Source organism: Pleuronectes platessa, chromosome 17 (genome assembly GCF_947347685.1).
Source record: "Pleuronectes platessa chromosome 17, fPlePla1.1, whole genome shotgun sequence".
In the NCBI taxonomy this organism is placed as follows: domain Eukaryota; kingdom Metazoa; phylum Chordata; class Actinopteri; order Pleuronectiformes; family Pleuronectidae; genus Pleuronectes; species Pleuronectes platessa.
Genome location: NC_070642.1, coordinates 13,280,858 through 13,296,252, shown reverse-complemented (window position 1 = coordinate 13,296,252; position 15,395 = coordinate 13,280,858). Strand labels below are relative to the sequence as shown.

At 43.5% G+C, this 15,395-nt stretch overlaps 1 protein-coding gene and 1 long non-coding RNA gene across 5 annotated transcripts; one reads left to right on the top strand and one right to left on the bottom strand.

The window, feature by feature from the left end:
- Positions 1–4,745: 4,745 nt before the first annotated feature.
- On the bottom strand, positions 4,746–13,480 carry LOC128459925 (serine/threonine-protein kinase Sgk1). Of its 4 annotated transcripts, none has more exons than XM_053444887.1 (10): positions 13,198–13,480; positions 9,116–9,191; positions 8,849–8,924; positions 8,526–8,714; positions 8,278–8,409; positions 7,305–7,541; positions 7,097–7,192; positions 6,552–6,707; positions 6,357–6,446; positions 4,746–6,193 (listed from the first exon to the last, which is right to left on the bottom strand). In XM_053444887.1, the coding sequence occupies exons 1-10, from the start codon at positions 13,223–13,225 to the stop codon at positions 6,026–6,028; spliced, it is 1,248 nt and encodes a 415-aa protein (XP_053300862.1). In that variant the 5' UTR covers positions 13,226–13,480; the 3' UTR covers positions 4,746–6,025. The 4 variants fall into 4 exon arrangements, with proteins under 4 accessions (XP_053300862.1, XP_053300860.1, XP_053300861.1 ...); XM_053444885.1 differs by having other exon boundaries at positions 13,265–13,480; XM_053444886.1 differs by lacking the exon at positions 13,198–13,480 and adding an exon at positions 11,082–11,241.
- On the top strand, positions 9,970–11,180 carry LOC128459927 (uncharacterized). Its single transcript, XR_008342169.1, has 2 exons — positions 9,970–10,223; positions 11,061–11,180. It is a non-coding gene; the product is annotated as an uncharacterized LOC128459927 (long non-coding RNA).
- Positions 13,481–15,395: the final 1,915 nt, after the last annotated feature.

The window sequence follows — 15,395 nt, the reverse complement described above, 5'->3', positions numbered from 1 at the left end:
GCGTCGCTATGAGCAAACTGTCCACCACCACAGGGAGAGCTACCGGGACAGGTCCCCTCACCATGCCCACTGCCACCGATCCAGAGAGGATCGGGACTTTGAGCAGAGAGGTAACGGTCGATGTAACCAGGAAGAGTTTCGTAGTCGCTGGAGGTGGAGGCAGGAGAGAGGCGAATCCCGGGTAACGGCGGAAAAGAACAGCGGCAAGGAGAATAACTCTTACCGCGACAGGTCCCCTCCCCATAACCCCAAGAGGGATGCTAATAATAAGAGGAAGAGAGATAAGTCAACGGACAAAGACCAACACAGAGAGAGCGGGTGAGCGATATTATTGAATCCATCTTTACAAGGAGAAAAATGCTGACCATTCTGTGTTCAGCTTCTCAAATGTAAAGTTTGCTGCTTTTCTTTATTATATAAATGTGACCTTCTTATTTTTGAAGATGTCGCCTCAGACTCTGTTGTTGAAATGGCACTTTTTCTTGATGTTTTAATAAATGTTTCACATGGTTAATCAATAATTAAAGCCCTTCAGACAAAGCCTTAGATCTCAGTTAATTGTGGATTAAGACTAATCAGGTGTTTTCCACTTTATCCTAGAAATTCTGACGTGGATTCAGATGCTGAAATAAAAAAGAAGAAGAAGGATGAGGAGGCCAAGCAGCAAAGCCAAGGCGCCGCACAGAGGCCCAAGAAGAGAAGCCGCTTGGAACCTGAAAGCCGTAAGCGGAAGTTCTGTCACATCGAGGACAGAACATGCATCGATGATTTTCCAACAGCAAAACGCCGCCACTGATTCTCCAGTGGCATCAAGTAGATCTGGAAACATCCTGCAGCAAGTTCTCAGCCCAAAGACCTAAAGTACAGGAGATATCATTATAATGGAATAGTCGGCTGATGATTTCGTCACTGTTTGCTCTATTGCTGTCAATGCTAATAACTGTATCCCTTCTCGATATCGATTTCAATAACTGGACTTTTGGTATTGGCTGATAAAGAGAGACGATCTGATACCATTGCATGTCCCAAAATATATGTATTTCAATTTCTGAAAAAGAACACAAATAAATAAATCTTGTCTAAAACAGTACTTGCCAGTGGCAGTCCAGCACCACTGCTGTTTTGCAGCAGAAAAGATATTAAACAAGTGATTACCGGGAAAAGAAAATTGCAGTTTTATCTGTCTGAAACTAAAATACTTAAAATATATAGTATTGGATCGGTTTATAGATTTAAGTACTCTGACCCGGCACTTTTCCAGTATTGGAGGCATTTCTGATGCTGGTAGCCCAGTATCTCTACATGTTTTAGCTCATCATTCTGCCTACCAATTTTGACATGGTCTGTTCTTTTTCATTTCAAGCACATCAACAACATTTTAACAGCAGATGAATGACATCAACGAGCTTTTGACATGGTGCTTCTTCTTCGTTGGGAATAATTTGTATTTTTACCAAAAGTTAAGTGTTATGAAATATTACGAAAAATCTTTCTTTAAGGCGTTAACTATTTGCCGTAATTCTCTTTTACTATTGGTAAAAAAAATAACGGTCACCTTGTTGAGCATTTATGATTTAAATAAGAATATATACTCGTATGAACACAAACAAAGCCTGGAGCTTAAAACATGTCAACTTGTGGAAACAAGGCTTCGCTGACTGATACCTCCACTTTAACCCTGGAAAGACTTGAGGACATTTTCCTGCTATTACGTTTACTGTTTCCCTTTTTGCTCTGAAGCCTAGGATACACTCTGTAATTTAATTGCCTTTTTTCACAATATGAGGAGTTTTGTCTCGCCTATCTCACAAATCTCTCACTTGCTCTTTTTTTAAATGTTCAGAAAGAAAGCATCAAAAATGTATCACCGCTGTGGACCATGTGTGTTTGCTTTTTAATGAAAAATAAAGTTTGTGTTTTCTAGCATCATAAAAGAATACTGTGAATTAAATTTTGAACTGTACTATCAGTTATTTTATATGCACAAAAATATCCTGTATCAGGATTAGCAGTAGATGTTTTGATTGTTTTGCTTCTTTTTTTTTTAGAACACTTGTTAATTTTGACCATGTTCTTTGGAGTATGGATTGATTTTTTTCTTTTTTCGTTTAGTTTTGTTATGTTTTGTTTTTCAACTTTGGACAGACGTATTTGTATTTACTTTGAAAAATCTCTTAAGCTATACAGCACAAATGTTTGATCTTCAGTATGTAGATAGTCAGAGAGGTCCTGAACACAGACATATCAGTTTCTCTCTGAACTTATTGAGCAAAATGTTTTTATACTTCTTTGAAATATCCAGAAATCAACTGATTTGATTGTACACATGTTGGACTTTACTTTAAAAAATCTCAAAATCTATAGAGTACAAATATTTGATCTTCAGTATGTAGGTAGTCAGAGAGGTCCTGAACACAGGCATATCAGCCTCTCTCTGAACTTATTGAGCAAAGTGTTTTTACAGTACTTTGAAGTTTCCTGAAATGATCTATTCCACAGTGAAAATGCAGGACTTTACTTTGAAAATCTCTTGATCTTTACAGTAAAAATGATTGATCTTCAGTAGTCCTCTTTGATCAAAAAGATGAAGTAAATGCTCCATCCAAAAGTTTCTCACCGGCGCTGAACACTTCATACAAGAGGGTCAAACCTCACTTACCCAAACCCTCAGACTTTGTACCATTCAAATGTCTGTTTCCTACAGTTTAAATTGAAGTTTAAAAACCTAGAAAAGCTATGTTTTTCTTAAATACATAATTTATCACTATTTATAACCTCAAGAGCTCAGGAGATGTAAACGTTGATAGACTCGTTCAGATAAAATGCAAGCTGTGAGATGTATGGCTTGAAATCAGGCCACTGCACAATTGTCCACTCCTGATCTCTAGTGGCTGGACATGGTATCACACGCTGTCTATTGCGTCCATTAGTGTGTAGATCCAAGCGCTAACAGAGAGGTCACCTGACTGCTGGGAGTCCCAGGTAGTAAACTTGTGGGGCTGTAGGAGCCATTGAGGTTATGTGAGAGGCTCCTACCGCCCAACACTGGGAGTCGTTGAGAGTCGTTGACTCAATCGACTCTTGTGACTCATGTGTCCTAAGGTGTAAATTGAGATGAAACTTCCTGTGAATGGAAGTCAGGACTGTGTTGTATGGGGCTGATAGCTGGTGTCTTAAAGGGATAATTTAATTCAAAATGACAATTCACTCATTATCCACGCACCACTATGCCGATGGAGGGACGGGTGAAGTGTGTGAGTCCACAAAACACTTTTGGAGTCTCAGGAGTAAACAGTGTTGTAGCCAAATCCCATGCAATAAGCCCCGCAATTTAAATTAGACTCTGAGTCATTTGTACCATTTTTAAGTAATCGCATGTTACTTAACACTTGCCGATGTTCAGCCATATTTCTGATTCAATATGATTCAGGTTCTTTCCCCTCATGTCAGAGGGTTTGAGGCTGTAATAAAATTCGTCAGTGACTGTGGTCTGTTTTTATGTTAATTATTCATCATCCGTGTGCATCGCAACTCAGGCCATCAAATTACTGTCCAGGCCACAGACACACTCATTCTGTGTAAATTTGATCACTTCAGTGCTTGGGCCAGCAGATAGCAGTGTATGACTGTGGCTGCTGAGCAGATCTGGAAACATCCTGCAGCAAGTTCTCAACCCAAAGACCTAGTAAAGTACAGGAGATATCATTACAATGGAATAGTCGGCTGATGATATTCAAAAAGATGATTATGATCCTTTTTTTATATATTATTATTATTATTATTGCACATCTGCCCCCTGGATTCATCTTTATATTTTTATAAAATAAACAATAAGAATGATGACAAGAGTAAAAACAACTGTTACAGTTTTAATTTGGTGTTTAAATAAAAACAGGACATCATGTTCGGTGAAGGGCAGTGATTAGAAGACTGTCATCTCAGGTACACAATGGGTCTTTGCATACTATCATTATAAAAAGGGAAATGGCCTCTTGAAAAGCTGTTGTTGTGTAACAATTTTGTAAATAGTACTTTGCTCAATTTAAGTTTAATTCATAAAATCTTTCGGCCTTTATTTAGAACCAGATTTGCTGTATTTACAAGCAACTTCTTAGAGCAACAGTTTCAAACTGTCGAGTCCATTCAGTCAAATCTTGCTCACAGTCCTTTTTTATAATGTGAATCCTGAAGGGACAGGAAGGTAGAGGTCAGAGGTCCAGACACAACAAACCACTGTTTCTGGCATACAGTCAGGATTCACACACACTATTAACCCAGAATGCAACCTTGAACTTCAGCACCATAATAATATATATATTCTGTATCAAAAAAACAATGCTCCATTAGTGCAAAGGTAAAGCTTCTCTACCGAGGGTGGTTGCTTCATTTTTTGTAAACCAAAATTTTCCATCCACACACTTCAGACGTCACTATTGTTGTGCAAGTCTGCTGACGTAGGGAGTGCGATTAAAGTCCATTCAACCCTGATGTGGGAAGTTTAGCAGGGGTCAGTAGCTCAAGCCTCTTCCAACCAGGACTGGTAAATGTTTGATGTTTCCTTATAATTTACCTGTACCCAAAGGTTTTAAGAAATCTTAAAAATAAAAGCATAAATCTAAATTACATAAGTTAAAATAACAATAATAAATAAAAAAGTACAATAGAAATATAAGTTAAGATAACATTTAAAATTTATAAAAAAAACTAATTCAAATAAAATAATTAAATCACTCCTTAAAGTGTAATAAAGTTAAACTTTTATTGCAAACCAAACATGGTCACTTAAATTTTGAACAATTTTACAATTTACAGTACATTTAACATGAATTGTTACATATATATATATATTTAAGCATACCTTTAGTCGTCTTTTGTTCAATATACATTAAAACTAGTACACAGAACTCCAAATATACAAACAAACTTAAATACCATCAAACTGCATTACAGCAATATTAACATGGAATGTTCAGTTTCAATGTTCGCCGGCCTGTCTGCATGCCGCCATTACATTGTCGTGAGGTGGATGGAAGACTAGGTGAGGGGGACACAGTTGGCAAGCAGAACTACGCAAACACGTTACTCTCTTTCTCACCTAGCAGCAGTGCTCTCTCGCTCTTTATCAGCATTATCCTCGTTGTTTCAATGTGCAAACTAAGACACGAAACGTCCGTCGAGTTCCTACGTCTCACGCGTTTAAAAAGACAGAACGGGTGCGGGTGAAATTTTAGTGCTACGTCGTCATAAACCTGTAAAGATGTGAGTTCTGAGGGTGAGAAGAAAAATAAAGGCACCTCTGAGAAAATAAAAATATCCCCCTCTGTAACATTCAGCTGAAAAGGACTCCCTTTTTCTATCACCCAGACAGGAAATTAGAAGAAACTAAAGCACCAAAATGAATGTCATCTCCGAGCTACGCGTTCAGACTCAACAGGAGACGTCCCTGCGGGGGGGTAGGACACAATCTCAAATCGCAGAAGAGGTCTTCGCTACATAGATAAAGATGGTATTCATTTTCAGAGCTGGTGCAGTGCATCCCAGCTTTTAAGAAAAGAGGGTGGGGTGTGCTTGTCAGTTGTGACTTCAGGGTTGAGGAAGGGGGGGGGGGGCTTTTAAGCTGCCTGATCTATGTGCAAAGGACATCCACTATCAGATTAAAGACGGGCAATCGAAAAACTGGGGAGGGATGTTGTTGTGTGTCCGAGGCAGAAGGAGGAAGAATTTGTGCATCGGTAAATCGTGGTAAAAATGGAGGATTACAACCCCAGCGAGTCATTTGAGCTACAGGGATCCTCCTGTAGCAAGTCATCTCAAAATGCATTCAAGAGTTGGAGAGAATATGGCAAGAACACATGTATACATTTCATTTTGTAGATGCTGAGCTGTTGCAGGGGTTGGTTTGAAAAACATCCATCCCCATGACGTTGAGGAAAAGTCGGGTGGGGTCAAGATGCAGGTCCGTGGATGCAGTTCATGCCCGGTAAATCTAAAACTAGTGTCCATCTGATTGTCTTGTGTTTAAATCCTATAGGTAGGAGTCCATGGAGGGGGCGTAGGAGAAGCCCACAAAGGCCTCTGACGCCTCTTTGATGCTGGCCGTGACGAGTGCGCTGTCCGGGGAGCAGCCGATGGAGCTGGGCACCGGCTCGTCTGTGAACTCGGGGTCAAAGTGCCGCAAGTCGTTGGGTCCTGTCTGTGGAGAGGAAGGCGAGAGGGGACACGTGTCAAATAACAAGACATCACTGTTTTAATTCACAACATGGATGCTCCAAATACTGAGGGCTTCGACAAGAAAAAGTTATTCTACTGTAGAAAACCATAAAATCTGCTGTTATCGTCACAAAAAAGGAACGTACCACGTTGGGGTTGAAGGGAGGGGTGATCTTCTTGGCATTGAGTTCATCCCAGCTGATGGGAGAGAAGAATACGTGGTTCTGGATTTCGATCTGGAAAAAGACAAATCACAAAAGATTAAACGATGAGTTTCAACAGGGAAAATAAGTGAATAAAGCACATGGATTCCCACACACACACAACGGCAAGACACTTACAAAGTCGTCCGTGCAGCCCAGCCTCTTGGTGCGGTCCTTCTGCAGAAGGCCCTCCAGCAAGTGTCTGGCCGCGTTGGAGATGTTGGGTTTCAGCTGCAGCTGCTTGTTCAGGATGTTGTCGTACATCTCTGCTGTGTTGCGGCTGTAGAACGGAGGCTGAGGGGGGACCAGAGGAAGTGATTGTGATCAATCAAACAACAAAGACAGAGGAATCCACGTGATGATCACTGATTGTGTCTCTATTTGGACTTCTGTGCATTTTGTTCTGGCACGCGCTACATGCCTTTGTCCATGTGTTCATCCGTCACACAGTGATGTAATCGACTATTTATGCGTGTCTGTGCACGTGCTTTGGTGTTATTTGGATGTTTGAACTCTCAGATCAAAACTCGCATGCATGGCTAAACCTGGAATGAATCTAGGTTTTCCACAGTTTACAGAATCCTGCATTTGTCATATTCTTTACAGGATTCAAAGAAGAATAAACTGAGGGTGAGGTGTAACTTTATATAAAATGATGTAGCGAAACATTGAATGTTACTCACCAGGCCATAGAGCATCTCGTAGAGAACAGCTCCTAAACACCACCAGTCCACCGTCCTGTCGTACGGCTGCTTGTGAAGCACCTCAGGAGCTAAATACTGCAGATGAGGAATAGACAGGGGGACGTGGTAAGAACTACTGAATCTTACAGAGTGACGTCCAAACACAGAAACCACAGGAGGTCAGCAATGCCGGAGATCTCATCCTCACCTCTGGCGTACCGCAGAAGGTCGACGTGGTCCCGTTGGGCTCGATGTTCTCCTTGCACAGGCCGAAATCTGTGAGGATGATGTGTCCCTGCGAGTCCAGCAGGATGTTCTCCGGCTTCAGGTCCCTGTAGACGATGTTGAGCGAGTGGAGGTAGCCCAGGGCGCTGGCGATCTCCGCGGAGTAGAACCTGGCTCTGGGCTCCAGGAAGCAGCGCTCTCTCTGTAGATGGTAGAACAACTGCAGGGAAGAGAAACAGGAGAGCAGAGGTTATTCCTGAGTGTGTCATTTGTCTTACGTTTATCTACAGGGGCTCTGTGATGTTAGGGGCAGAAGAGACAAGCGCAGAAATAGGAAATAAGTACAAGAAAGACCAACAATAAAAGAGGAGATAGAAAGACACAGAGGAAGCCGGATGGGAGGAAAATAAAGAGGCAGGAAGGCAGCGGCTTAAAGCGTTTGACAAGGGAAGACAGATGAATTGATGGGCCAAAGGTGGAGTGGGAGACGAGTGGGATGGAGAGACACAGAGGGGAAGAAAAGAGAAAGGGAAGGAGGGTAAATGCGTCCTGTTTCCTGACGAGGCCCCCATATTTAATCAGCGCTGTCTCTGCTCGCGCAACAATCACAGGAAATTAGCGCGATTAGACTCAGTGGGTCTGAAAGCCGCTGCTAAATTTGGCCCCCTGAGTTTCTCCCTCTGTCCCAGCCCCACCGCATGATTTCCTGAGAGCTGCTTCCTTTAGTGAAAGAACGATAGAAGAAGAAAAGAGAGAACAGAGCGGCCTCCTGCTTGGAGCTTGTCATGACAGGAAATCCCCTCTGTCTGTCTCTGCCTCATCGTTATGTCTGATGATGCGGCGTGTGTCTCCCCTTCTTCTTTCATCCATCTTAAGGACCCCCCCCCTCCCCCTCCCCCTTCCTCAGTCTCCCTTCTGCTCCTTCATCTCTGCTTCCTGGTTCTTTTCTGACTCACCTCTCCTCCGTTGATGTAGTCCAGGATGAAGTAGAGTTTGTCCGCTGTTTGGAAAGAGTAGTGCAGTCCCACCAAGAACGGGTGCTTGACATTCTTCAGCAGCACATTCCTCTCTGACATGATGTGTTTTTCCTGCGGAGCACAGAGAGCAGAGGGTGAGACATGTCGATGAGGCCACAGCTCACGTGGTATGAGCTTGTTCCACTCTGTGTCTCTAAAGCGAATCCCTGCACAGGAGTTCCATTTACCTCCTTCTTCTTGAGGATGGCCTTCTTCTGTAGGACTTTGACGGCGTAGAACTGGTCGTCCGTGCGGTGGCGCGCCAGCAGGACCTTGCCGAAGCTGCCCTTGCCGATCACCTTGAGGAAGTGGAAGTCGCTGGGTTTGGCTGAGGGGTTGGAGGACGGACCGAGGTTGATCTGCTGGGATGGACTGGGCTGCGAGAGGGGGAGGAGGACGAGGGCGAGGATGTCAGAACCACAAAAATAACATTTGTGCATCTCTGCAAATGTCAAAGTGTAAACAAAGGAGGAAGCACGGCAATGCTTCTGTTTAATAGAGCTATACTTACAGGGGGAGAGGGGTTTGTGTTCATGAGCTCAGCATCCTGAGGAGGACTCAAGTTCAGAATAGACTGAACCTCAGGGCTGAAAAAACAAAAGGAGTTCAAACTTAGTTCAATCTAATAATGATGAAGCACCAAATCTGTTTTTCCTAAATATGGAGTTGCTCATCTGTGAGTCACACTAAGCCAAGTTTCTCAAGAGGTGCAGTAACTGGTATTGCAGCTTTTGTTCCAGTGAACGCGGAACAACAACACGAGTCAGACTGTACTCACTGCTTGCACGCATAGGAGTTCGTGGCGAGCCTCTGAATGAAGTCGTTCAGACCCATCCTCCTCTGTTTCATGAAAGCTGCGATGCAAAAGAGAAAAACAAGAGAGGAAAATATTACATTTTTGGTTTAAAAAGAATAAGTCGATCGTCCATCGTTGAGGAATCAGATTTAAATATCCAGTTGTGCTTCCATACCGATGACTAAAGTCATGATCCCTCTGCATTTGGAGTAAGTCAACACAGTCTTCTCTTTTTCTGTCGGGATCGTCATGATGAGATGAGTTGTTCTCACCAGGAGCCAAAATATAACTCTTTTGCTTTTGGCTCTTGTTTTATAACAAGTCAGGAAGAGGGAGGAGAGGCGGAGCTGCCCAGCCCCCATACACGCCCACAAACCTCTTTGTGGGCGTGATCCTATGCAAACATTTAGATCCGGTAAATAGACCAGGGTCGGGTGATCGATCTGGTTCTCCACCAATTAGAGGCCGTTGCGCCCCGTGCACGTCATAGCCTCAAAACCTCAAACCGTGATTGCTCAAAAACACAGGAGAAACTTGTGGGAGGGGAAAACCTTGTCTGTACAAACACTTGCATAAAGCATACGTTGTACTATTTGCACATATGTTTGTGCAATGCCATGGCAACTTTGCCTAACATGCCATATGTCCCAAACACTCACAGTCAGAAAACGGTACCAAGAAAATCAAGACAAATGCACATGGGTCAGAGACATCCAGCTGTGTCCAGACTCCCTGCCCAAACCCTCCCGGTGTCTGCAGGTTACACTCCTGTACAAATAACCTGAGAGCCTCCCATGACTGGGCCTATCAGCTCCACTGTTTGGCTTCGTCTAAATTAAATCGCTCGGGAGTGACGCACGTTGCGGAGCTTTACAAAAGACGAGAGGGGAGAGCGTGAGCCGAGGGGAGGCCAGATGCCAAGAAAAGCCGCGCCGGTATAGTGGAAAAGTACAGACTGGAGAGAAACTCCTGCGAGTGCACCAGGCTCGAGTTAAAAAAAAAAAGAGAGAGAAGAAGAGAAGAGCTCAGATCCACAACGTGTTTGAACCCAGCTCTAAACCCCTCAGAGCAGCCAAGAAAACACTTGAATGTGAGGATTGAGATCTTGTGGGAAAACGCTGCGCTTTTGGACGCTGGCACAGACACACACACACACGCGCGCGCGCGCACACACGGAGGAGCAGACGGGCTCAGCAGGGCACGGTTATGTAAGGCACCTGGTTTTATCAACACCCCCCCAAGTGGAAGGAGAGAAGCCAGCGTAAGGAGAGAAGCCAGCGTGAGGCGATACCACTCATGACCGTGCATGCGTAAAAGGGAAGGAGCAGGGCGCAGGAAAATCCCCAAATTGAGTGATTGGGGTGGGGGGGGGGGAAATCACGTACTGGAATTGCGACAATGTGAAAATGGAAGCAAACAGTAGTGGAGTTCACTTTGGAGGAATGCTGTGCTGCTCAATTCAAACTGTGTTTCAGAAAAGAGCGTGCGTAAAAAAAATAAAAAAAAGAAACCTTAATCTACTAACCCCACAGCAGATTATGTTTCCATGAGAAACAAACAGACCTCTCGGTTCTAGAGGAGTTCTCAACTCGACTGCCTGCAGCGCCAGGGTTCAACAAGTTGCAAAATAGCACAAGCGAGTTGTCAAGGTTTCCCTGGGCACTTTCAACAGACCCCCCCACCCCACCTATACCCACCATAGATAACGGCTTCATAAATCCAGGTCACGGAAGCATTGAGTGAATGGGGCGCCCCTCGAAAAGGCACCACAGAAAGTGGGCTAGGAGCTACAGCTTTACCCTTACTTCAAGGAAGTTTAATTATAGATTTAGTAACAATTAAGTTATTGGATAAGTTTATAAATAAGGGTTATCGTCCTACAGTGTTCTCAGAGGGTTAACAACATGTCTCATCCGTTCCATTTCAGATCAACCAGCAGTCTACTTACAAGTCAAAGCGGTGGTTTTGTCTTTCATAAGGATGCTTAATGTCCCACCAAGCAAGAGAGGCTGTAGTTCCTCGGCAGGGAAGTAATAGATCTACACTGCACTTCTTCTTCTTCTTCTTGGGGAGTTTCATCAAACTGATTTTTTTCCACTGCCTTCCTTTCAGGGCGGAGACGTCCCGCCTCTATTTCCTTCCACTCTCTCCACGGTTGGACGAGTGCTTTTTTTTCTCAGGGCGGGGGGATAATGCTGCCTTCAAATCCTCCACATGAGCTCATGCTTTAGAGATCGGCGACTGAAAACACTGCAGTAGACTTATGCTTAATTTCAAATGAACTGATTTATTTATTTATTTGTGTAGCTTCCTCCCAATAAATATAAAACCACAATTCACTCCAGAGTCACATAACTTTGCATTAGACACAAGTGATGGAAACATGACATGAATGTGAACACGCTCACTTCTTCTTCTTCTTTAAATGCAGATTCTGCAACATTTCTGTAATGTTATGACATGCTTTGGACATCTGGGCTTTGGTGCGTAAAGCCATTACGCCATTAAGTTAGCAACAAAACTTTTTCTTCCGTTTCCTGCAAAATGCAACACTAGCAATACGGCTAGGTGTCCGACGCATTGGTTTCCCACATGTTGGTTTCCCACAGAGTTGGAAACACAAAGTTTACCTTAATTCAAAGTTGGCAGCGGCCAAGAAGTTAGAGCCTGTGAGTTCTCCCTGCAAGTTCTCTCCCAACTATTCTGTGCATGAGCAGGTTCGTACACCCAGGTATTCTCTCAAAATGCTGTTTGGCAGACTATATCTTCTTGTTTATGTTTAATGAACGGTTTTATCACCTTTTATATCTAAAGCTTAATTTTGTAGGTCTTTATTTTCCTGTTGTGTTTTTATTATTAGACTGGAAGCACTACTTTTATGGATAAATTAACTGAACCCTCCAGGTTTTCATGACAGACAGTACTGACAGCCTAAGCTGTAACAGATTTGTTTTATATCCTTCATTTTCTTTGGGAACATTCATAGAGAGCTGTGCTCTCATTTTTAGGAATGCCTTGATCACACTCACACAGTTGCTCCCATTCAACCCTGGAAGCTGCCCAGTGCGACCACAGTTTGATCCAATGGCCACCGAGCAGGATGAGCGAGAGGGTCCCTCAAAGATGGTAATAAAGGGCAAGTGCTTATTCTTTAAGCTCATCAACTACATTTGTCCTGACAGTCTGGGTTCCAATCGGCAGGTTCAAAGGTGAGCACAGGCTAGTGTGTGATTTATAGCATCTGTGCGACAGCTAGCCTCTGTGTAATCGTTCTCAGAATGTGATAAGGCAGAGCCAAAGACAAGTAGCGATTAAGAGTCATCCACAAATTCCACAGAGTCAGGAAAATGGCTGTGTATGAGAGAGAGAGAGAGTGTGTATATGTTACCTCCTGACCTCAGGACCTTCTCAGAGAAAACTCTCTGTGAGGCTGAATGTATGACTCCTGAATCCTTTCCCCCCCCACTATTGTCTCTTGTACTCCCTTGATACACATTGAGAAAAATTTAAAATTGTTGGAGCAGCTTAAAAATAATCTTCTTTTCGTCACGAACAAATTAATTTAGTTTGTCACACTTAAAGGTTACAAGTTCAACTAGCACAATTGCAAACTTTTAATTTGAAAAAAACATAACTTGTGCATGACTGATTTAAGTTGGTCCGACAATTTCTGACTCAGATTCATCATTGATCTGACCCACACAATCATATGATGCACACACACTCTATGGATACACACATGCAGAGCTGGAGGGCAAAGGGAGACAGAACACACACTCATTCACTCACACACACACACACGCACACACACACACACACACACACACACACACACACACACACACAGCTTTATGTAACGGAACAAAAAGGAACATCAGGTATTTCCCAAACTCCCTACAGGTCTGAGCGCTGCAATGCTCCAGCAAGCATTTGTTATCTACGATATCCGACCACTGACTCAACAGTGGCAGCCTGGGTGTGACACAAACCGACATCTCTTATCAGCACTTGAAAGCATCATGAGCCAAAACAAGCGAAGACCTTGTCCATGGCATATTGCTTACCCAAAAGAGAGCAGTTAGACGGGGTCATGAATCTGCAGCAATGGCGATGAAGAAGATGTTACGTTACCTCTGCAGGGATGTAAGCCGAGCTCTGCCTGCATCTGTGGTCATAACCCAGAGTTGAATGAAATGAGAGAGGGGTGCTGAGAGATGATCAGAGGAGAGGGAAGAAAGAGAGAAAGAGAGAAAGAAAGAGAGAGAGAGAGAGAGAGAGAGAGAGAGAGACACTAACAAAAGCTTTACTCAGTGTTTTTCCTCTCTGGCCCCATTTCCCTTCTGGATTTAGAGGCTGCTCGAGGCTCGGACCATGAAGAAGAGGAGGCTCCACAATACTCTATCTGTGTGTGTGTGTGTGTGTGTGTGTGTGTGTGTGTGTGTGTATTGTGTGTGTGAGTGTGAGTGTGTGAGAGAGAGAAAGAGAGACATTACATTTCATACGTTATGTAACCTCCTCGTGGCACTGCCATCATGCCAAAGACAGCACTGACTCATACACACACACACACACACACACACACACAGGCACTCCAGGGGCCATTTTACTATTCCATAAAAGTACCGGAGTAGGATTGCAGGATATTAGAGTTGTAGTATAAACAGATACAAACAAACACAAACACACTCCCTCAGCCCCTCACCTGCAGTGTACCCACACACACACAAAGACCAACGCATGCCCATTTCCACGCTGTCTCCGGGAGATGATATCCATCCATTAGGTCCGTCCAGGTCCGCCGTCCCTCTATGTTTTAGTGTCCATTCTCTGTGGCGGCGCCGATGCGTGTGTTTGCTGCCAAAGTTGATCTGGTGATGAATGTGAATGAGCCTCTGTAAGTGAGGAGCCAAATGACGGCGTTACATAAAGGCCTCGGCTATTCAGAGAGGACAGCCGGCCTTTTTGTTTATCAGTGTGGCCTGCTTGGCGAGCGAGGCTGGGCCTAAAAGCGACACACTTCTAGAGATGTTGTGAGAAAAAGACAAATTGCTTTCTGAAATCCAATCATCTTCTCTTTGGCAGCCAGAATGGGAAACTTACAGCCCACCGTGTTGTCAAACTCAAGTAAGTAAGTGCACTGTTCAGAAGAGCTTCATCTGATGTGGCAGCAGGATGGGGCAGGTGCAGACAGAATAAGCATGGACAACAAGGATATCATGCAAATATGGACTTTATGACATGCCCATAAGGTGAATTCGTTTTCCATTTGTTTAGAAGTCGAGCAGAAGTCTGTGTTGTGAAACCAGTTGTGGCTCTTTCCCTATTACGTAGATGAGGTTCTGGTCTTGTTTTCCAAAATAACGAAATGGTGCCAGATGATAAGATCTCTGATTCTTATCCCTTCATCTACCTCTTTACCCAGTCATATAGAGAAATGGAAGTGTGAGGCCAACCTGGACGAGTGGCCGTGTACGAAGGTTCTTCGGTAGTTTGTGTGACCAGCAACTGGGCAAACAAAAATTGTGCATTGTGTCCAAGAACAGCCACCTCCTTTGTTATCTCAATATGCTGGCGAGTTTGCAAAACTCCCTGCAGCCTCTGTCGAGAGGTTTCAAGGACATGACAACTAAACAAAGGAACCAAACAAGTTTAATAAGCCGTTTAATGAGGAACCAGCTGATGTGTCCGACAACCACGGACATGAAATCATTGAGCTGCGAAACAACCACAAACTCACAACAACCTCCCTCTGCTCCCGTTCAACAAACTGTACATCCACGGAGTACTGAAGATTGCATCTGATCGTCATCATCATCATCATCATCATCATCATCATCATCATCATCATCATCAAAATCCTCAAAATCATCATCATCATTACTACCATCTGACTTCATCTGACACTCGAAGGCCCCCCAAGGATGTTATGATGTTATAATAATATTTTTGGTCTCTGTCCTTTTCTCATGAATGAATTCTGAATTTCCGATCGTCCAATGAAACACCACAGGTTTTAGTGAATTTAGGATTCAGGGGTTTTAAAGAGGAATGGATGAACTTTATATACACAGCACATACAGCTTCACAAACACACAATGATGCTGCAGATCATGGTCAACAGGGGCAGAGTAAATATCTGAATAAATCTGTCCTTTTTCCCCTAGAATATCATTGTGAGATATGTGTTTGTTTATTTGTGTAGAAAACTGTTGTTCTCAAAAAACCTTTGCTCAGGAAAATCCGATGCGAGATGGAGTGGTGA